This window comes from Falco rusticolus, chromosome Z, assembly GCF_015220075.1.
Source record: "Falco rusticolus isolate bFalRus1 chromosome Z, bFalRus1.pri, whole genome shotgun sequence".
Taxonomy (NCBI): domain Eukaryota; kingdom Metazoa; phylum Chordata; class Aves; order Falconiformes; family Falconidae; genus Falco; species Falco rusticolus.
The window spans coordinates 53,900,138-53,923,872 of record NC_051210.1 but is presented as its reverse complement, the minus strand read 5'-3'; the positions used below and the strand labels follow the sequence as shown (position 1 = coordinate 53,923,872).

Sequence of the window (23,735 nt, the reverse complement as noted above, 5' to 3'; positions counted from 1 at the left end):
TACCTGCATTATATTCAGAATTACTTTCCCATTCTGAGAATCCTTATTTTGTTACACAGATGCTTTTTGACATTTTGTACTGCTAGTACTACATCTGTCAGAGTAGTCTTATCTGCCTATTTGTCAGCTTCTCTCATAATGCATTATGGATTCTGTGTCTGTACTGCTCCCATCTGTGCTTTGCCAAAGTTCATTTACAGGACTTTGCATATATGGTTGTTTCTAAAGCATTGAGGAACCCATTTGACAGAATGATAATGCAGATTAAGTAGAAATTAATGTTGCCAATGCTTAGCAAAGCACTGTTTAGTTCTTTTTTATATTTCATGCTTTCCAAGAAATGTTCTTCCTGGAATAGTGCCTTAGGTCAAGAACGCAGGCCTTGGTTTCTGTTTGTGAATGCCTAATATACTGAAATACTTACTTTCTGAGATTCATGCATTTTCAAGAGGCATTAGTCATATTAGTGCAATATATGGAATATAGCTAATCTATTCCCTTCATAAATTCTGAAGGATCAGCATAACTCTACTAATCTTTGCTGTGTCAAACAATCACAGGAGGTTGTCTAGTCCAACACCCTGCTAAGGCAGGTTCACCTGCTTTAAACTGAGTCTAAACCATGCTTTTCTTGCTGCACTTCGTGGATTTTTCACTTGAACACTTATAAAAATGAATTCTTATGATACTAAGCATTTATTTAAATACAGGAAATAAAAGAAGGATCAAAGTAACAAAATCTAATTGTATGTATAGAAATAAATGAACGTCAAATAGTAAGTGCATGTCTTTTAGACAGGCAAGATTTTCCTTGCCTTGCTTTAACTAGGATTGTAATAAGGTAATGAAGTTACTCATACAGATTGGAGGATTTTTTTCCCTCAGTAGAACAATCAATGAGCAATCTCCAACAGATAGTCAAAGATAATTTTAATTTTAAAATGTTGTCTCAAAAACCTGTTTCATCTTCTAAGTAATCTCCCACTACAGAAAAGTGTCTTTGACCTGAAAAGGCATTTTGTGTGTTGTCCTTGGTGAACCTGGTTTGAGGTTGGAACTGATTTTGAACGGAGCAGAAGGATGAATCCAGATTGGGTAGCCTCAATTGTTTACATACCAGTGTTTAGTGTAAAGGTCTGGTAATCCACTGTTTTGTCACTGAACATGGAAAGGAATAAGAAAAATCTCAGCAAATGGTGCACATACAGTAGCTATCTATTACTGTCATTTGGGAACTATTTTGTAAAATGTAGACCTACTTCCATCACCCGTTAGCCGCCTTCTGCCGCTTCCTGCCTTGAAGCTGTCTTACTGTTCCGAGGTCCAGACTGGGTAACGCTGGAGTGGTTCAGTGTTTTCATCGTGGTGGAATGTGCCGCACTACTGTCAGGTTCTTGCTTTCAAGGGTGGTTGTGGGGAAGACTCCGAAACACCAATTATGATCTATTCAAGCTCTGCGCTTAATGCAAGGGGGTTTTTATTGATTTATAAATGAAATATGTAATTTAGCCTTTCCTTTTTAATTGACACTTTTTACTGCAGTGCTAAACCATGAAATTATCAAAAATAAATCAGACAATTGGGCAGATAGACCAATTCTCTCAGCACTTACGTGCATACAGACTTGTGAGATTTTAATGGAGATAAATGATGACATGATTCAGTTTCAGGTGTCTCTACTATTAGGAAAAGAAAATCCTGTCAAATGTAATTGTCTGATAGTTAATATTTGTCTTGGATTTAATAACTTCATTTAAAAAGGCTTAGTGCTTTTTTATTTTGCTTTGTCATATTAATCAGAATCTTAGCCTTTATTCATCACGTTTTAGTGAGGTGTACTGATGAATTGCTGGGTTGATGAACTGATGAGATTTTGGGGTTTCTTGTATGAAGAAAGCCAGTAAGACATTTTTGTTGTTGTTTAGACTGAAGGTTGAAGCTCATCTAGAAAATCTGTATTAAGAATAGTGTATTTTACTAACAGATAAATACAGTTGTTGTGTATATGTTGGGACCAAACTTTGAAATCTAAGCCTGATACCAGAGGTGTTAATGGAAGGAGAAAATACTTGAGCTATCTTGAGGTAGCTGATATTCCAGCAGCTTAATGAAGTTAGTGCCCCTGTCAGCTGCTGCATAAGAGCAACCCATAGCAATAATGAGGTCAGACGCTTAGCTGGGATTTGCTTTCTTCATTCTCCGTTATATCTCTGTTAGACTTACAGCTGGTTATGTGACAGCACTGGAATAGTGGAGTACAATTTAATACAACTCACAATCTGCTTGTGCTGTGTGTCTGAGGATGACTGGCTTATAATTCTAGACCTTCAGGCTCATCTTCCACTCACATGCCTCAGTATGAGATACCAGGGTCAGTGCTACTGTGGCTGAAATTCATTTGCTCTATAACATAATGAAACTTTACAAACAGGACAGTTAAGAAATAACTTTATGGAGACAACATAAGAAAGAGAGACATACAGAAGGCAATAAGAGAAGACAGAATAACAAAGGTCTTACTAGCTGTTGAAAGAATGTTTTGGTGCAAGGAAGTTGAACTAAGCTGTGAAAAGGAGGAGAGAAATGGCAGAATTACATATTTGGAGGTAAGAAAATGGGGGAAAGGTAGGAAGAAGAAAGAGAGGGGGAAAGCTGAGACTGTTTTAATAGTGCTTTACTTTGTTTCTTAAAGAAGAATATGCAGACATCAATAATTCCTTTTGCCAAATGTTTCCTTTAACTGTTGCATGCAGAATTTACAGCAGCATCAGTATCTTAAGCTTTGCTTTCTGATCTTCTTGAGAAAAAAATATCTTTCTGCTTTATCGGTCACATAAAGGGTATGAGTTGAACATTGTTGTGAGTGATAGGAAGATCCCACATTGTCTATAATGAGTCACTACTCATCAAAAGATCCCAAATGATAAGCTGTGTGAATAGTCCTTGCATACTCCACTTCCAAAGTGAAATACTGTAACCCTGATGGAAGTAGGTTCTGTAGCTCTTCCATTAGGTCTCCAGTCCCGTTAGGACTACCAGTATCCCCATTTCACTTCTACTTGTCATGGACGAGGACATGGACAAGGACTCTGTGTCTGTGCATCACTTTTGCCATTCTAGATTTTATCTCTTTACAAGCACTTACGTTCTCCTGAATTTTTCTTTCTCTCCTTGTTTAGGAGTTGCTCTTGTATCAGAGGTTCAGATGTCCTCCCCATTTCTTTTAATCCAGTCCGGATCAGCGAGTGCCCTGCATGGCAGGATCTCTGTTGTTTTCCTCCAGTTTTAGGGACTGTGTGTCTTAGTTCCTTGTGATCCCTTTTTTTTTAATTTTTTTTTTTATTATATCTTATGTGAAGAAGTATGTGTAGCTCTTCTGGGAAGTAAAGCAGAAATGAGCCTTCCTTACACTGGGGGGTGTTAAAAGATGCAGTTTTCTTGTTATTTGATCTGTAACAATTATGCTCCATAATTGTTCGATTTCTCCTCCATTTTCCTTCCCCTGGATTTCCAGCTCCCCACAAATCCATACAGTTTTGCCTGTTTATGCATAGAACACTTGGATAATTAAAGAGAAGCAAATGTAAACTATCAAAAGTGTGGAATCCATTCAAGAGGTGAGCATGTATGCATAGGCCTTATACCCACACTCTTTCTTCAAGCATAAAGCCTTCTGGTTGCCTGTGGTTAGAGTACCACCCAGAGAACCACTCAGTCTTTCTCTGAAGACATTGGAAGTTTGGTGGGTTTAGACCTTTTACATTTAACCCATTTTCTATAGAAGTGTGTTCTAGCAGGTAATGATGAATACTGGTGCATTTATGCCTTCTCGCTTGAGTTTTTTTGGCTCAAGTCTGTAGCGGTTTGTCCTTGATTTATGTTCATCTGTTATGATAAAAAAGGCTATTCAGTACCTTCTTCTCATGAAGATTGTTCTACCTAGTTGTGATAAACAAAACAGTCTTGTGTTTTAAATAATTTTCTCAATCTTCCTCATGTATATATAGTGGAATTTGTCTTTCCTCTGTTTTTTTACGTTCTTACATAGATGTTATTTCAGTATTTGTCTCAACATTATGTTCTAAAAAGAGGAAAAAAATCACCTTCCAGTTTCAGTTTATTTCTGCTTGTGCATCAAAAAACTGCCGCAGCAGTTTCCCCACTCTGCCACACCATGAACACGTGTTCAGTTTCTTCTTTGCTATGAAACCCAAATCATTCTGGATTCTGACTTTCCAAGATACATCTTTCTGGTTTTCTGAGCTTGGCACAAGCTTCTTATCCAGTGTTGAAATGCAATTTGTTTGAATGGGCCTGATTCATCAAGCAAATCCATCCCTATTCATATTTTTATCTCAATCATCTTTGTGTGATCTGCACATTTTGTTTCCTTGACAATCACTGAAAAATTAAACATACCTCAGTTCTGTGATACCTTATTTTATACAATTTATTTTATGTCCTTTCTTAGTAAATAGTTCTTACCTTGTCAGTCTTTCATTCGTTTGAAGTTGTTTCATATATTGTCCTTGTACAACATCATTCTATTTCTGTTATTTTTTAGAGATTCATTGAGCAGAGTAAGTAGGCTGTTTTAAGAAATTATATACCAGTGTTTGTACATGTCTTTGTTAGGTTTCGAGTATTTTTTTAACTTCATAGCACTTGTTTGTTACTGTATCTAGATAAATTTCAAACAAAAAATACTCTAATGTGGCAGCTGAATTTCTGTTAGGTTTTCCCTACATGGAATAAATTAAACATAATTTTTAAAGTTAATCTATGGCCTTGTTCAACCAGCATTTCTCTTTCTAACTTTCTCTTTTTCTGCTGTTGTCAGTCATGAAATAATCTGTAACAGTCTTGCACTGGATCCTTAATAATGTCAGACTTTTAATAGTGGTAAGAAATTGACTGAATTTTACTACTGCGTACATGTTCAGATTTTTGCTATAAAAATTCATATAAAAATTATTTTCCTATTAAGTATTTCTCTTCTACTATTGCTTCATGCTTTGTACAAAAAAGTTGCATCTCCAAAGAGATACAATATTAAATTTATTTGTAAAATATATATATGTATACAGAAATACTTGGATTTGTAAGGAGTAGCATGAACTTCTGTGACATATTTCCTAAAGAAAACAGTAATACTCACTTTACTTACATGTATGTAGATTTTTACTTTTGTTGCAGTTCATGGTAAAAGATCTCTTCAACCTTCCTTCAATTTAGAGAAAATTCTATGTAGGAAATACACTACAGTATTATATCAGCTTACAAAATGTGAATCTAAATGAGTTTAAGCTCTTAATACTTCAGAAGAGTTGCGATTATTATTGCATTAAAGCACCTGCCTTATACGTAAGGCAGAGCTGTTTGTACTTAACAGCACTGAGCCTCTTGCACGAGCTGAATTGATCCCTCCAAGGTTATGTATTCTACAGACATGATATTCTTGTAAACTAAATGAAAGCTCTAGAGCAAGTAAACACTTGCTAGAATATGTTCCCTTCCTCAGAATATTCTTTTTGTTGTTCTCAAAAATGGCTTTCTAAAAGGTGCTGAAGTCCAATTTTTTAAGGCAGGCAATTTATTAATAAGATTTTTCTGGAGAATATGTTACGTCCAGACCAGTCCAGTAGCTTTGTGCTGGCACAAGTGCTGTAGAAGGACAGTGATGCTGAAATTGAAAACGCATCTTTCCATGCCTTGGATTATAGTTTTTCTCTCTCTGACTAAATAGAACAAATGAAGTTGCATATTTTTTAAATTGAGTTGCTTTACTTTGAAGTGTTAAAACGAAGTATAATCTTCTTGCACAGGATCGAGGAGATGAATTTACTTACACTGGGAGTGGAGGTAGAGATCTTTCTGGCAATAAAAGGATTGGAGAACATTCATTTGATCAGACATTAACACACATGAATAGGTAAGTTTTGAAGATAAAATTAAAAAGCATTCTAAAGCGAAGAGATGAGTTATAGTGCTTTAATTTAAACCAGCATTTTGCTGTATTCATTCACCCCTGTACATGCTGCTTTTATAAACAGTGGTGCCTCTTGCTGCTAAGAGGCTTTTTATCAAGCATTAGGTTTTGTTGATTTAAAGAAACACACACACAATAAAATATTTTGCTGTATTGCTGGTGCAGCTAGTACTCATGTCTCCTGTTGAAATTGTGCTACAATTTCCTTCAGGGGACTCTGTTTCAATTTAATGAGAACTTTGTCAAAACTCTTGGGTGAAAGTTTTATAATGCAGGTGTTTCTTTTTAAATTTCTTCTTCAATGGTTAAATCAAAAAATGTAAGTAGGAAGCAAGCATGTTCATTTTCCCATGTTAAATCTTTTCCATTTTGTTACCCCTTTCTTCCATCATAGTTTTCTGTGAAAATCAAGGAATTAGGGTGTTGCTTTATCAAAAACAGGTGCTTGAAAGAGAAAATATATGTCCAAAAGATTAAGTAAACATTTCCTTGAGGTCATTTTACATTCTCTAAAAGCCTGCCAGAACAAGGAGTTCTCCATCCTTTTCTGTTTCTGAAAGCGTAATTTCTGCTAATGGAACTGACCACTTAACACCTATGGGGTGTGGAGATAGGCCAAGACCTTTTCTTTGCCACATTTGCTTTTAGGTAAGATCTGCTGCTGTGAAGCCGAGTGGAAAGGGAGTCTTCCAAGCTTTTTGTGGTGCTTAGATGGGAGAGGGGAAAAGCTTGACATGGCTGCTGAAGAGGCAGGGAGGGAGACAGAGAGGGAATGTGATGTGAGCAAGGGGGGAAGGAAGATGAAGGTAGGTTTAGGCAATAGGTTACAAGCATATTTAGGGAGCAGAGTAAACTTGCTTTAGGAAGAGAATTAAAAGTTGGATTCCCTAGTGTCAGCATTTGTTTGCTCTTAGCAGATGAGAAATCCACTGGTGAAGCTTGCCTTGTAGCTTTGCAGGCACTGGTGCACATGGAGTGTGACAAGGGGCAGCTCTCAGTTACTGGTTTTGATACAAGTATTCAAGCATTTTGATACTGAAAGTTATGATTCGTGTAGTTGAATCAGTACTGCTTTTGCTTGTCCAGTTATTTTTCCTTTTTAAAGTTTTGGTTTTGTATAAGCAATTTCACTGTATGCCTGTCTCATACTGTTCTGTACCATGTGGGGTTTATACTCATGACACGGCTGTTTATAAACCCTATAATTTCTTTAGTTCTGAGATCCATGGTTGGTTTGGTTTGAGTCTGATTCTGAAGGGTTTTCAATCCCTGAACAAACTACGCTGTGGCAGTAGAAATACTGTTCATTACGGCAGCTTGGCGTAGTAGGTATTCATGCTGTCTCGCTCCAGGTTTCTGGAAGAGGGTCTTGGTGGTAGCTAGTGGGTAAAGGGATCTGCTTGTCCTTGAGTTAGCTACTATTACCTAACTCCTACTCTGAGGCCATTTATGTTTTATGTGAGCGGTTTCACTTAATTTTTAGAGGTTTTTTGAATGGTTACTATGTACTTTTTTTCTCCATTGTGTTTTTCATCATATTCATTGCTTTTGTGTACACACTTATAAAGCCTTAAAATCTGCAGTTAATGAGGAATAGTGATAGGGAAAGTTTGCCTTTTGTTATATTTTTCTTTTAATTCTCTCAGTGCTGTTTAGGAAGGGATTATTCTAAAAATGAATAATATTGAATCTAAAAGGATTGGTTTGTTTTATTTAGAAATATCAGCTGATTTTTCATCTGAAACCTTGACAGCAAGATTTTTTGTGTTCCCATTTTTTTTCTTACCATACCTGGTAGCATATATGCCATTGCATCCGTTGGTTCTGCCATTTTTAAAGACTATACTGAAAAGTTCTGTGCTGCTTGATACAGCATAATTAGACAAGTGGAATAGATATGACTTAATTACATTAATTCTCAAAAATCTGTTGAGTGAAGTAGTCTGGTTTATGAAGACTTTAAATCTCTTTCTAGGGCATTGGCCCTTAACTGTGATGCCCCACTGGATGACAAAAATGGAGCAGAGTCTAAGAACTGGAGAGCTGGTAAGCCAGTCAGGGTAGTGCGCAGTTCAAAGGGACGGCGAATCAGCAAATATGCCCCAGAGGAAGGCAACAGATACGATGGCATTTACAAGGTACTTTGATTTCTCCTGAGTGCAACATAACATCTTTCTTCAGCTAGTTCAAAATATCTCATATGTATTACATTGCAAATGCATCATTATTACTTAGAAATAGTTCTTTTTTTCTCCATGATAGCTTTTTAGCCCTAGCTTATTCTGTGAAGAACCAAAATGAAACTATTCAGAGCAGTGATAATAGAACATAATCTGTAATAGGATATATAAAGTTGAATATGACAGCTACTTTCTGTGAGCTTACTGAGCCATATTCATCCCTGGAAATCAAATAATTTCCTCACTCCTTCCAACTATATCCTAGCTTTTTGTGTGTTTAATGACTTCTCAGCTTCTGAAATAAAGGCGCGTGCCTTTTAAGAGCACTGTATTTATCAGAAATACAAAAATTTCTCACCTGAGGGAACAGCTGCTGTATAATATATAATGTAATGGATAACTTAGTCTTCTCATGTCTTCTTAAACAATTGAAGCATGACTATATGCATGTGTTTGGCTTGTGATAAAATAATGGCAGTAATTTTATATTGTTGTTTAGGTGGTGAAATATTGGCCAGAAATTGGAAAATGTGGATTTTTAGTTTGGCGCTATCTTCTGAGGAGAGATGATGTTGAGCCTGCACCTTGGACTTCAGAAGGAATGGAGCGGTCAAAGAAACTGGGTCTGAGTGTACAGGTTCGAATCAGGACTCGCTGAGTTGTTTTTATTCCTGGTTCCAGTAAACGAATTCCAGAAATAGAAATCAGTTAAACTGAAGGCCCGTTTTTTCCCCTGTACTTCACTGTGGCAGGATTTAATGCCAAAAACCACTACAGATTATCTGCAGACTGGAAGAATCCTGTAATAGTGGCACAGCAGAAGGAACGGTGGATGAAGCTTTCTGCCTTAGCAGTGAATTGTTTTGCATATATGGATTGGAAAATGCAGAGTTTGAATCCAGTTTTGTGATCCTTAAGCTGGAAAGAATTTCTACAAGCCACTGTTGTTATAGTTGAGTCTGTCTGAGAAATCGAAAAAACTGCACATTTTTATCTATTTTTCTCTATATATGACTGAGGAGTTTGTGTAATTAGTGTATTCAGAATTAAACTGACCTGGGAGGACTTGGGCATTGCAGAATCCATGTAAGATGTGAAGAATCAACATACAGTTTCTTTTCTTAGCAAGACAATGGTCCGTCTTACAGCATACCATCATCTTCAACTTTGCCTGATTTGTATAGTCGATAGGGCATGGATATGGGTATGGATATCAGGTTCCTTTTAATACAATCAAGTCTGGATTAGATTCTTTGACTTGACTACACTTTCTTAGTAATAGATACTGAAATGTTTTCTCCATCCTGTAGGGTTTTAAACATTATTTTGTAGTTGTTATTTAAATATGTAGTCACAGGGTTTTAAAGTCTTTTAGAAATTAGTCTTGTTGGTACTTGGGAATTTCTGTATGCCAATGGATTTTGTTTTAAATCTGTACTGTTTTATTTTAGTATCCAGAAGGTTATTTGGAAGCCATGGCTAGCAGGGAGAAGAAAGACAAGGTTAAAAAGCAAGCTGTGAAACACGAGCCAACCAGCCAGAGTAATGGAAACCAGAAAAGGACAATTCATGATGGTATTGCTTTTTACCTTCTTAGCATTCATCAGCAAAGCCTGTCATGTTACATTTATTAAGCCAGCAGCGTGAAAACTTTGCAGAAATATGAAGTTATGTGGAATGCTAATGTAAATGGATAAGCACATGCTCTGTAATGAAATACTAGTGTAGGGACCTTATCCTATTTACTGTTCTTAGGGAGTTTTTTTCTCTTAAGCTCTGTAGAAAAATGAACAGCCTTCTGTGCAGCTGTGTGCTGCAGTTCAAAACTATGCTGATGAATATGAGTTGGAATAGGGATTTGATTGCCGCAATCCATGAGTGTAATCCATGTTTTACCCTTCTAGAAACAATTTTCTCTTCCCCTTCTATTAGTTCAAACTAACATTCTGTTGTTACTGTGTCTGGTGGTCATAATCTTAAGCAGGTATAGAGGAACCTACAAATACACCCAAAGCCATGAGGATGGGAGATGGAGGGAAAGGAGAGGCTTTCCAGCTGACCCAAGAGCAGCAGTGGCTGATTAGAGAAGACTGTATGAACCAGAAACTGTGGGATGAAGTACTTGCTTCTCTTAAGGAAGGACCAGTATGTTTGCTGCATGCATAATTTTTAATGTTTACCTTTTATTTGGACTGTTAGGCGAAATCTTGAGTGTCTCCTGAAACCTGATTTGCATGTTGAACTTCTGCTGAATATAGACTGTCTAGCATTATTTTTATTTCTAAGACTTTGATTCCAAGAAAACAATCCTCGCTTGTACAATTTGCTGTTGATGGCTTGGTTTACGCTAGCTTAATAGAGATATTTCCTTGCTCAAAACACATTTTGAAGTTAGAAGTGGCCTTTCTTTTTATTTTCATTTTTGAAGGGAGCATGTTTTCTCTGAAATTACAAATATTTTTTTGTGCTGTGCTGATGTGAGAAATCAGACAGGAAGATAATTTTAGTCACTACTTTTTGTTTAGAAAGAAACAGAAAATACAGCTTGCTAGCTTTGTTTAAACAGAGTATAGAAGTACTGTCATCTTCAGATTTAGATATGAAATGAAAATACTTTAATCCAAATCTAGATTATCCCATTTTGTCAAGAGGGAACCTTAAGTAAGAGAGAAAATACATTCCTTCCCCTAAATGTCAAGAAAATAGCAAGGGTAGCTCAAGATTGAAGAGACTATAGACACTTGCATAAAAAAAAGTCCACAAAAGGAGCGTCTCCTAAAATATTATGTCTTACAATGGTAATTAGTCTTATAGATGTCAAGGTCATGGTTATTTTAGCTGTTTTGTAGAAGAAATCAAGGTACTAAGAAGTCAAAATAACTTAATAAAACTCAGCTCAGTGAAAACCAAAGCAATTGGTTGCAAAGTGGATATCTAAAAATGGACATACATAATTAGTTTATGTGAGAGTTACCAGTAGCTATTCATGGTGTGTCTGTAACAGAAAAAGCACCTATAACTCCCTGTTCTTCTACTCATAATAGTAGTTTTTGCTGTAATGCTTTGCAGTTGTTACTGGGTAGGAACCGTGTAAAGTTACACACTGTTACCTGTCTTCTGTCCAGTGTCTGTAATGACTAGAAGGAATTCCAGCTCTTAAAATTGTGCAGGATGACAGGCAATAGAGATATGTGTCTGTAAAAAGGAGAAAACAATAATTTAAAAGTAGCTGAGTTACTGAGAGGTCATTCTTCCACAGATTCTTACTGATAATTTTGATAAGATTTCCATATGGTTCCAGAGGCAGAGATCTTTCAGGGACATGCAAATTTCTAGCAGCAGTTAACAAACATAATTACTAAATTTTCTGACCTATGTTAAGAATCAGGCATGAGGGGCCCTCCAGTCTGTTTCGTTTTGTTTATAACAATACTCATACAAACAAGTAAATAATCTTTAAAACATTAGTTCTCTGATTTGTGGAAGAGCAGGGAAATGAAGCAGTTATGGACCTGCTTTCTAATTACCTTTAGAAAGCTGCACTCATGGATATGGAGGACTTAACTTCTGGAAGTTCGTTGTCTTTTATGTAAATAAGTGACATTTATGAGAGCTGTAATAGTGCTTGTCTTTTTTATTCCTTTGCCCGACACTAGAATTTTCTGAAGAAACTGGAACAATCCTTTATGTGTGTCTGCTGCCAGGAGCTGGTTTACCAGCCAGTGACAACAGAGTGCCTCCACAACGTCTGTAAAGTAAGAATAAACTCAGTCTTGCTCTGGGCTGTTTGCTTGGATCTGAAACACCAGTCGCCAAAGCCGTGTGTTTTGTAGGAAGACAATAATTGTTGCCTAACATTCTGAGCAAAAATATGCAACAAGTTTGCATTTGGTGATTGCTGTGTAACCGTATTTTTGTGTAATAAAGCATGGAAGTACATTTAGGATTGTTCCTGATAGACATAATGAGTGAATGTTACCATTGCTGGCATTCCTTTGTGATCGGTAGAATTACAATAGGAATTGGTTTGGTCTAGGAGCTAGATGTTGGTACAGTAACAATAATTATTTTTTTTTACATAGTTAAGGAATAAAACCAGATTTTATAATTGTGTTGCACACTTACTATTAAAGGAGTGGTTGAAAGGATGCAGGGAGAATACAAGAAAATTATTTGGTCTTACTTGGAGTAAGTTACGTTATCTTGTTATTTCAAATTCTTGGTGGTGTTTGTCTGTGGTAGGAGGGCCACAGAAGTCAGTTTATGACACATATCTTAAAATCTCAATTGCTTGGATATAATATAAGGAGTATGGAATCCAATTTGTACTAGAGTTAATTTTTGTAGTACTAGTCTGTACGGAATCATGTGCTGAATTGTGCCTGTCCGAACTGTGCCTGCCATACCTGGTGTTTCTGCCTGAGAGCCTGAAAGGATTCAAACTATTACCATCCTAGTACAGTATCTGATAGTGCAGGTTTGCTGTTCAAGAAGGTATGTATCACTCCAGTAAAAATCACTGTGTTGTTATGGATGGCCTGCAGACATAGAATGATTATGGCTCCTTAAAAACATAAAAACTGTTGTGAAAGGGTTAATAATTAGAATTATGGAAATTGGAAGACCATGGAGAAGAGAAAGCTTTATTTGTGAATACAAAATAACATCCAGTTAAAGATGTAAGGAACAGTTTGGTAGGAAGATGCTGTCGCTGTTTGGGTACAGATCTGCCCTGATAAATTTCTGATACTCAGCTGAGATGCTTGGTCTCTCTGCAGCCTGTAGTAACCTAGTAAGGAGGGCAGCACTGATGATAATGTGTTAGAGACTGTATGATTCTGCGTACGCCTTTAAAGCTTACAGAATCTCATCTGATGAGGTAGGTGTAGATGATTATTAGATAAACTGTATACCTGGTATACTCACCTTCCTCTTGAAATGAAAGTCTGGAAGACTGTAGCAATCTAACCGTGAAGCTAGAAGGAAGCTACAGACGTTGCTTTGGTTCACAGGAAGGCACTTGTGGGAATTAAGGGGAAATCTCAGTAGTGATTTGGTTTAATTCCTCCCAAGCTCAATGTTTCGTATCCCAGCAGGAAGCAGTTCACTTGTCAGGACATTTTAGTCGTAGAGGCAGAGGCAGGCGCCACAGGGCTTGGTAATGACTTCCTATTTTCTGGTGGTAGAGCAGATTGCATCTTTGGTTTATAGTGATTCTTCAGTTTTTGCTGGTTGAGGAGTCAAACAAAGTTCTCACAGTTGACTTCTCTGTCTTTGTGTGTCCTAGAGTTGTTTACAGCGCTCCTTCAGAGCTGAAGTCTTCACCTGCCCTGCCTGCCGCTATGACCTGGGAAAGGGCTACACCATGGTTCCCAACAAGATACTGCAGACACTACTGGACCAGTTCTTCCCTGGTTACAGTAAAGGACGATGATGTGCTCAGATCCTTCCGTACTTCTCCCAGTGACTTTATAGACAGTAAAGGAGAATAAACATGGGAAATTCAACAGTGGACCAGCCAGCTTGATGGGACTCAATATCTTGTCACATTTTGAAGCAGCTAACCCTCTTCCCCTCATAGCCATCTTTTTGGTGTAGTGAGAACTCCAATTCTTAGCTGTCTTTAACATCAAGGGTAGTTTTGGCCAGTTAACAAATAGTTTTTAAAGGAGAAAAAAAAAAAAAGCCTCAGCTCTTACTGGCCTAGCTGATGCTTAATTTATGATTTGTTTTTTTTGTAACTACCTCAGGACAGAGGAAAATAAATTGTGGGGATGACAAAAAGTTAGTTAAGTTTTAGCTACACACTGCCTCCTGAATATTAGTTGTGCCTGGTCCATGTGGTTTGATTTACAAAAAAAAAAAAACCCAAACCAAAACAAAAAACAGCAAAAAAAACAGAAACAGCACTTAAACCAGCTGGATTAAAGAACAGCAAATTCTGTGGTGTGCATAATCCTTTTTTGTCTTTTTCTTCTGTTATGCTGTATTTTTTTGCAAGAACAGGCTGATTTTTAGTCTATTTTTGTGAGCTTCATTGTGCTTTTCTTGTATCTTATGCAAGTTGACTACTAATGACTAATGAGAACAATATGAATGCATTGTTGCTGCATTAGTGTGAAGTGATCTGTGTTTTTTGCACTTAAAGAGGGTATTCAAGACACTCTAGTTGTGTAAAAAATATTTCATATTAAAAAGCCACTTCTGTATTAGTTAAACTGTATGCTTTTAGTAGGTCTTGTATCAGTGGCAATACATCTACACAGCATTGAAGGCAGTGCTAGCTTGGAGAGGGTTCAAATCGCTTCATATTGTGATCTGAAATTTTATATACAATATATCCCCCCCCCAAATATACCTTATTAAATATTTTATGATTCAGAAAAGTTGCTAATGTTGTTTTTACTATTATCCACTTATTTAAATTATAACATTTTAATAGGATTTTTTTTCCAGTTTATTAAATGCTTTCTTTTGGGTGGGCTTCTTATTTTTCAGACATGAGGCTTTATATTCCTTAGCTCATTTCACAATGAAAAAAACATTGTTAATTAAGAAAAAAAACCCAGCCTGACATCAATATCCATGGCCTCACACTTACTGTAGGGCAGCAGCTGTCACGTAGCTGCTCTGGTCTCTGCTGAGCATTTGAAGAAGCTTGTTAGTGCTCAGTCCGTGTACCAGAGTGAGAGGCATCCCTTCGTGCCCTGCTGGTGTTGGCAGTGTTGCTGCCAGAGCCGGCTCGGTGCAGCTGGGAGCTCTGGGTGCCCCACACAGCCATTAGGCAGATTCCCACAGTGGGATGGGACTGCACTGACAGCCTGTAACCTGCAAAGTAGGCATATATAGAAGTATATATGGAAGTACATGTGTCATTCTCAGTAACTTAAGGTCTTGCCCATACCCGTGGTGTGGTGATGAATCAGTCATCGAGATGTACGTGGCAGCGCTGTTTCTTGTGGCTGAAAGTTAGCTTTGTGGCTTATTCACCTCATTGGAAGTACGTAACTTCTCTCCCTCCCCCCAGTCTCCCTCACATTCTACTTAGGTTTTCAGTTGCATCCAAAATACCTAATGCTGGTACTACCCCTCATATATCAAAAAAAGGTGTTGCTGAACAGATTTGAAAGATGTAATTACTCAGCTTTTTCTGTGCTTACTGGAATGAGGGTTCAGCCTTTGTCCGGTAGGTGAATTGGCATTAGTGTTAAGCATACAGTTTAAAAGAGCTGTAGACAGATTCTTATATCCTGTTGAACTTGTTTTGCAAAACAGTAGCTCAGTATTTTATGGGGAAAGCAGATGTAATTTTACCTTCATAACAATCATTGCATCTGTGCAGTAAGCATATAGGATTTGTGGCTTTTTACTTTGTAGTTGAGTGCTGTAAAATATTTTATAGCTTTTAATGCTTTTTTCCATTTGATAGCTTTTACCAGTTAATTGATATGAATTTGCCAGTTTGAGGTCAACAATGGTAAGTTCTCTTCTTAATACAAGAATACGTAAACCGATTTTTTAATATGTCTTTTAAGTGACAGACACAATCCAGCAACATGCAGCTGCCTTTAACAAACAAAGTAGCTTGACATGACAAGGCTGTGTGGAGTTAGATTGGCACCATAGAAAGACTGTCCCTTCCTCACATACAAGTTTGCAGTGGTTTTTCACAATTCTTTACACCCTTACTGCTATTATCAGTAGGTAATGAAAGATGCTCTTTTCAATAGTAAATTCTAGAGTATAAAATTCTGATTTTCTTCACTATATATTTAGACGTTTTAGGACCTGGGTGCAGCTGTTCATGTCAAAACTGTATCTGGCCTAACCTTCCTTTAATGAAATCTATTCCGGTCTCCTGTCATCTGCAGTCTCTTTGTGTAATTAAAGCCTCCATTAAAGTTGTAAGGTAGGTAATGAAAAAGCTGCAGTCCCAAAACTTTCATTATAAAGGACACAAAATTACAGTACTTAAAATAGTGCACCTCATCTGTGTTACTTCAGAGAAAGCTCCCAGGCATGTGTGCATGTAGACCTTAAAAAAGTGGTCGAGTGGTTGCTGGTTGTAAAGTCCTGAACTGCGCAGCCTTCCCCCACTGCTGGGTGTTGCCCCAGTACCTACTTCCCCATTCACCAAAAGCCTGCTTCTTGTGCCTGACTGAGTTTGTCTCTACAGGGGCGCTCACTTCCATCAAACACTAATTAATCTGCACAGACCCACTCTCAGCTTCCTTTCAAATGCAGTTGCAACACGCATGGTTTGCCAGTGTAACTGGTGAGAGGACTGGGTTTATATAAATTTGACTCAGAACAGGTAAGAAGAGGTTCCTGTTCAAGGTCTGCGTGCTGGCGACTGAGTGATCGGATGTGGCATTGTGTGTAGCAGTAGGGCTCTGGTCTCGGGGTGCTGTTAGTATTCTTGGAGGGCCAGGGCTAAAGCTGTGAATTGGTTTTTACACAAGCTGTAGACTTGCATGACAAAGCAAGGCAAGCTGTGTGCACTGTACAAACCAAAGCCAGTATCCAAAATGAGAAACTGTGGAAGGGGAATACTTTGTTAGACAAGCTCTAACTTGTACTTAGCAGCCCGTTAGAAAAGGTGCCTCTGTGCCTTATCTGGAACAAGAGAATTAGGTGGAACCACAAGAAAAAACTGATGTGCTACAGAGAAAAAGTTATGTTTGTTAATGCTCAGCAAAACATCATTCTAGCTCATTAAAAAAAATCAGATTTACTTAACTATTAATCTCTGCCCGTATTTGCCTTGTTACTGCCCTGGCAGTTCTGACAAATCAGAACTTAAGCTTCATAATTTCATACTGCTCTGTGCAACAAATCTAGCTGAAGTGTTAAAATCCAGAACATGACAACACTTAGAATTCTGACCAATTTTATTAGAGTACTAACACTGGTAGGTAAAAAAAAAACCAGTAAGAAATATTAACACTAACAATGCTAGTGGGCATACATGAAGAAAATTAAACAATTACATCTTTTTTTTACAAAATATAAACAATTACTCCTGCAGTTAATATTCATTACTATTGCCTTATGCATCTGCATCTTTTCTACTTTTTTTAATCTTATCTTCCATGCCACTTTGCAAATTGGGTGTTAATTTTTAGAACTAGCACAAAACAGACAAAATGCTGAATCAAGGCAACTTTAACATCAACTGCTGCAGAACAATCACATTTTGTTTACACCTAACATACTGCCTGTATTTACATTTTAACTGAGCAGTGATTCAATTAACAAACACAGTGATTATCCAAAATATACATAGTATATAAATCCCCTATCAGGTCTGGGAGGAAAAGGCCATCCTGATGGACTCCGAAATCCAGGCAGCTGGAAGCAGTCTTACGAAGATGCTCTCTTCTGTTCAGAAAAGGGAGATTCATAGGCTTCCATTGGTGGGCAGGTACAAACCAGATGTTGATCTCCATATATGTCATCGATGCGAGCAATTGTGGGCCAAAACTTGCTTTCAGGCTTCACAAATGGCTATACCAAAGAAAAAAACAGCTATTTTGATTTTTGTACAAAGCAAATCTACATAATAGCAATAGACTTTAGAAGTTTTAAAAATTATGAATGCTGCAGAAGTGGATTTTTTGAAGTGAAATCATACTTCAATTCTATTTGCAGTCCCTGAAAGTTAACAGGGATGTATAACAGAGTTGGCAAAAGAGTATTTACATTTTCAAAAAAGTGTAACCATGTTCTCTTAACAAATGCTTGCAAAGAAGCAGTTGTCATGGGATAAAAGAAAACTGACCCTTTGAATAACTGGCTTACAGACAGGAACCAAGGGAAAGTGGAGGAGACTACCAAGACCTGTGCTGTTCAATACAGTTGTTAGAGAATATATAAAACAAGGTGGCAGACTTCCCAGGTGCCATTAAATTCTTCCTCTTTGAAACAGTACATAGCAATAAAATGGATGCGGTTCAGTTTTAGGTGAACAAAGTTAGTTTCACATATATTTAGCTGTTAAGATTGTGGAAGCAGTTTTATGCAGTGCTCTGAAGAAATCTGATGCACCCAGCTCCAATCTGACCTTTGTTTGCAGCAGGCTTACATAGGTGTGGCTTGCCCCATCCTGACGATGCATCTTGTCAAACCCTTATCCGAGTTCTTTGGAGGAGAGCTTTGAATGTCAGGATGTGGGACTGTTTTGGGAGCCGCTGGTGCAGTGTGTCAGAACAGGATGGGCTGCTTCCAATAGGTATATCCAACACTGAAGTGCTGAGATTTAGAAATCCAAGTTTGCACTTCATGTGTATACACTTTTAAGATTTTTTTTCCTTGTCTTGAAAAACAAAACTAATGGAACTACTCTAGAGCTCACACACATAAAAATTGAGCAACAGTAGAAATGGCTCTGTGTTGGAAGAAGGGTTCGCCAGTCAAGAAGACGCTCAATATGAGTTACACATCTTGCTCAACTTTATTAGTTTCTAACACTACTTATATAGAGCCGATACACATGCATATTCGTGAAGCAGAAATATAATAATTGGTTAGTAGTCTCTAAACGCGCGCGGTTCTCACACCCCTAATTATCATGACTAAAATGAGCATTCTATCCATGTAGCTAATTGAGTTGCTGTGCTTCAGCCTTGTAGTTTGTTACTCCCTATTTTCCCATACCGGTCCCTATCTTTCTTGGCCCTGCACCTGCTTTGCCAGCAGCTGTAGCTTGTTACAGCCACGGCCTGTTGGCACAACATAATTACTTGGTCTCAGGACTCACGAATAGCTCAAGGCCACCTTTCTTGTTAACTTCAGCACAGCAACTTCAGTACAGTTCTGATTACAGGCCTATTCTAATACCAGGCCTGGATTGTGCAGATCTTCAGAGATTCTAAGGCCACGCTTCTGCAGACATTCTTCTACAGCTCTGAAGTTGTTTTTTTTTCTTACCAGATTACATCACCTTCAACTGACCAAAAAAGCACAGAGCAGAAAGTACATTTATGTATTACCACACCACTGGGATCCATTATTTACTCACCAGTGGAAATGCTGCCACTTCTCTGGAATAAGGACGATCCCACTTGGAAGAAGTGACACAGTTCAGAGTATGTGGTGACATCTAGAAGCAAAAACACTTGTTTAGGACATGAAATTACTGAACTTAGTTGAATGTATCCCTGTGGACCCTCTTCACATTACTACATATAAATAATCACTGTCTAGAGCCGCTAGTGAAAATACCATTATCTGGGGGGGGGGGAAAAGGCAGATTTAAAACAGGAAGCAAGTCAGTATCTGGATATTTTTCAGTTTGCCTGAAGATACTGCCCGAGGTTTGAATATCCTTCCAGCTTTTCACTGAATACCCTAGGCATTTGAAGTCAATACAGCATTACAACAGTTGAACAGAACTTGAGCCTATAGCAATTTTGTGCTGCAGTTGCTAAAATAATAAATTCAGACTTTATTTTACTGTTCGTTTTAAGGTCATTCCAATTCCCTTCTTAAACCAGATAAATAAGCATCTCTCCTTCATGACTTTGAGATGGCCTTGAAAATTACAGTTCATGTGCTTGTGTAAATAACTTTCTTTGCTCTGTCAGCAAAGGGGCCAGGCTTCTGACTTGAAAAAGTAAAAATTCAAATTTTTATGTTTTTTAAGTTTCTAAAAAAACTCAAATTTCAAGAAGTTCATGTGTTCACTGTTGCACATAGTTGTTTTTGAGTGTACTGAAAGGCCAGGAAGCAGGCTCACATAGTCTCAAGTAAGTCTCAAGGGTTAAGTTGGTGCTGGTAACTTGTTCTACACAGCATCTTACCTTTAGTGGGTTCATTTGGGGGTCCATCCTGCCCTCCTCTATGTCAGCAATTTCCTGCCGAATACTGATCATTGCATCACAAAATCTGTCCAGCTCTGCCTTATCTTCAGACTCTGTTGGTTCAATCATAAGCGTCCCTGCCACTGGCCAGGACATGGTTGGAGCATGAAAACCTGTTAAAGAAAAAATCAATCACTGACAATAGGTTATGAGTTAATACATGCATTAGCTAGCAATTGATTCACAAATTCAGCCCTTTCTACAATCTTTACAGGACTGGGCTCATTGGTACTGTTGGCATTATACTGCAGAGGTAAGACAGACTTTCCAAGTATCTTGGTTTTTAACACTGAAGGGTAATGCCTTTGTATTATTTGCAATAAAAGTTACACACTTATTTAAGGAAAAGCTCCTAAAACTTGCTCTCTTTGGTTCATTACTTTTCAGCCCAAAGCGTATTGCTTCTTTCCTGCTTTATTTCTGTTCCTGCTGCTGACTTCAGTAGAAGTTTTCTGTCACTTTATTTTCTTGACAGGCTGAATGGCAAAGGAAGATGAGTGTAGATTTCTGCACTGGTAAACAACGTAAAAAGAAAAGGTGGTCTCTCATGACTCCCTTCCTGCACTGCTGCCTGTTACAGCCTCATGACACTTCTTTTGTGGCTGCAGAGGATGGAACCCATGGAACTCGCCTCCACACTTACTGAAAAGTCTGTTCAGTAGTGCATGCTATTTAAGGCCACAGCAGCCAAAGAGCAGGAAGGGTGCTCGTTTTTGTATCACAGCTGGGCTTTGAATTGTTTCTCTGATGAGCATTACTGGTTAGGGTTTAAATGGCTTTTACGTATGTTCATTAGAAGCACAGCTGCATAGGATCAAGCAGTTCAATGGGTCATCTTATCCAGCAGCCGAAGAGTAGCCACGAACAGATTCTTCAGAGCATGTGTACAAAACTGCCTAAACTGTAACAGGATGGAAGTGTTTAAAATCCTATTATCCTACTTCAAAAGTATTACTTTCTTTTTCCTTTTTTTGGAATCTTATTGAGCTCTTGGCTCCAAACCACTTGCTGCAATGGTTGACCCATGTAATTGCAAATTGTAAGAGGCAGTTTACAAAACTGGGGAGGTAGCAGCAGATTTGTAAGTAGCTACTGCAGCTCTATGCAAATATCTCTCTAAGCCCTTAATGAAATGATGTGCTAGATTCACCATCCATAAGCACAGGACAAGAATGTTTCTGGCTCCCTTTAGAAATGATTTAGGAAATTCTCATTTATGTTGCTATTTTTTAAAAAAATACATTTGAATTACCATAGTCCTGAAGTCTCTTAGCAAGATCTACAGCTTCAATGTTTGCTGTTTTTTTGAAAGGTCTTGTATCCAAAATGAATTCATGGGCTACATAACCTGTAAATGAAAAAGTGTACACATGTTTACTTACTAGGAGAATAATGCAATCTACCAGGCAGTCTATTCTGATGGGGTTGCAGAGAACATGTCAAAAAGACAAATAAAAATATTAATTTGGGCAAAAACTCAAACCTGAGAAATTATCAGGTGAGAGATCGACAGCTCAGGATTTGAAGACTGGCGCTCTGAGTCCCATGTCACATTAAGAAGCGGCCTCATCTCCAAGATCAGAACTAGGAAAGGGCAGTCAAAGTAGCTACTATAATTTACAAGTACTTGGGGAAATAATTGGATTTGTCAGTGCCCTAACACCATTTGCATCTTAGGCTATCTTGAATGAGCCAGGTACAAGATAATAAGTTTCACGTTATGCCAGAGTAAAGCTAAAATCTGGTCTTACAGAGGCTAAAGACAAACAAATTATCTAAATTTATATCCTTGATCCTGGAGAACCTTGTTCCATTTCATTGCTGAATCCTTCAAAATCTGCAACTTCCATTCACTTCTGTGAGGAAATAATATATTCTCTTAATATGCAACCTGCAGGTTTAGCCAAGGTGTAGTCCATTAAATTTAAGGCGTATATTTTGAAGAGCATATATATTGTACTCAAAGGTTCTTTGGAGCTCTTCAGTTTACAGAAGCAAAACAGCATTCTCTGATTGTTACTCTACTGTAACAGATAATTCTTTCATCTGTTATTCACTACTTCTGTCCTGCTGAATATGGGACACCCGTAGCAGGGAACAAGAATGTAGCTTAAGTATTCTGCATTGCCAAGGGGATTCTTCCCTGTTCCACAAAGGAGAATAAGGACTGGAAATGAGAGAAATTTGGGTTGGTTTTTTGTTTTGTTTTCCGAGAAAGTGTGCAAGGGAAAGTGCAGGTCCAAACCAATTCTTAAAACTGTTGTGCTATTGGTTACGAGACCTTTGGAGGTGTTTCAACTTTGTTGCTTCTTTTTCTACTGTTCATTGATCTGGTACTAGACTTCAAGAAGAACAATCTGATGCCAAGGTTTACTTCGCCATCTTTTGTCATCATTTCATCTAATTACAAACAGGCATTTTTTCTTCTACTCCCAAGTATCTCAGTTCCATTGCAACACCTCCACAGAAGCAGTGTGGCAGGTTATTGCTCTTCTTGTGAAGAACATGAAGAGAAGTCTGAGATGCAGCTGGTGATGTAGCATTAAAAAAGAACATACTGCAAGCCAACACCTACACTAGGAAAAATAGTAGCTTTGTAGAAGTTGTCTTTATTTGTCCAATTGTCAACAAATTGTTGATATTTTTGTTGATATTGATATATCCAAATATGTTGACATTGATATATCCAAAACAACAAATTTTCCAATACTTGCCTCTTGCTCCTCTGAAAAGGATTTTGTAGTGCTTCTCTAACCTCTTTGCCATGTAGTTTGCATTTAGTATAGCAATCTCAGAAGCATGTTTCAGACCCTTGGCTCCCATTGTCTGAAAGAGGAATAACATAAGAAACAGATCTAAAAACACTCTCAAGCAAGCTAAATGTGTTCTTGTACTGGCAAGCATGATAGACAACAGCATCTTAATGCATCTGGGTAGTTTTAAGGCACTCACACTGCTATTATACTTTTCCACACTATGCTCACAGAAGAGCAGGGGTTATTACTTGACAGTAGCTTTGGTATACATAGCTTATGAGACTGCTTACCGTGTAAGAGTTTTTGCTTAAAGTCAACAAGTGAACAACCCAAACTTTTCCTCAGAATAGGAAAAAGCGAGCAGAGCTCAAGAATGTCATAAGCACACTTACAAGAACTACACATGCTCCCTGTCACCATCCCAGACAAAAAGCGTCCAGAAAGCTGCCCAAAAAACTGTGTGTGCTATCTGTACAGATTATCTCAGCAACTCAGACTCTTGCTTGCTGGTGTCATTATCACAGGCAAAACTGTGCATTAACAAAGAACAGAGCCAAATGAACACAGATGTGCTTATTTCTCTATTAAAGCACTGTAAAAGGACAGTGCTGGAATTGAACTGTCACTGAATTTCCTAACGCTGCATTTAGAAGCTAAGCTGGCAAAGGAGAAAGCCAAAACAGCATTCAAGGTAGCCCCTTTAGAAGGGACAGTGTAAACAGATGGCACTTTGCATTGTGAAGAAACACCCCCCCTTAAAAATTTACTACAGTTTAAATGTTCTGTAATAGGAACCAGCTTACAGTCACAAGTGATTTTCACCCACAGCTGAAAAGCCACCACGGAAGTTGTACCAACTCACATTTGCTTATTTCAAAATCCACAAGTGCTGGTTTCCCTCAGAGTGGAAGTTTCCAGGGTTAGAGTATCAAACTGGCTACAGGGTACT

The 23,735-nt window shown here is 37.9% G+C and overlaps 2 protein-coding genes across 5 annotated transcripts in view; one reads left to right on the top strand and one right to left on the bottom strand.

Annotated features, from left to right (window-relative positions):
* Positions 1-14,555, top strand: part of UHRF2 (ubiquitin like with PHD and ring finger domains 2) — a 97,518-nt gene extending 82,963 nt beyond the window's left edge. For 2 of the 4 annotated variants that reach the window (XM_037373081.1, XM_037373083.1), the window contains 7 exons: positions 5,826-5,932; positions 7,965-8,127; positions 8,669-8,806; positions 9,621-9,744; positions 10,154-10,314; positions 11,826-11,924; positions 13,457-14,555. In XM_037373081.1, the coding sequence (XP_037228978.1) occupies positions 5,826-5,932; positions 7,965-8,127; positions 8,669-8,806; positions 9,621-9,744; positions 10,154-10,314; positions 11,826-11,924; positions 13,457-13,603 (939 nt within the window). In that variant the 3' untranslated portion in view covers positions 13,604-14,555. Of the gene's footprint in view, positions 1-5,825; positions 5,933-7,964; positions 8,128-8,668; positions 8,807-9,620; positions 9,745-10,150; positions 10,315-11,825; positions 11,925-13,456 lie in introns of all 4 variants that reach the window. The other 2 variants (XM_037373080.1, XM_037373082.1) reach the window with 2 other exon arrangements.
* Positions 14,556-17,042: 2,487 nt separating this feature from the next.
* GLDC (glycine decarboxylase) overlaps positions 17,043-23,735 on the bottom strand; it is a 49,620-nt gene continuing 42,927 nt past the window's right edge. The window contains exons 21-25 of the mRNA XM_037372633.1: positions 22,745-22,856; positions 21,283-21,378; positions 19,971-20,143; positions 19,190-19,270; positions 17,043-17,676 (exon numbers count right to left, since the gene is read on the bottom strand). Of these exons, the coding sequence (XP_037228530.1) occupies positions 17,533-17,676; positions 19,190-19,270; positions 19,971-20,143; positions 21,283-21,378; positions 22,745-22,856 (606 nt within the window). The 3' untranslated portion in view covers positions 17,043-17,532. The remainder of the gene's footprint in view (positions 17,677-19,189; positions 19,271-19,970; positions 20,144-21,282; positions 21,379-22,744; positions 22,857-23,735) is intronic.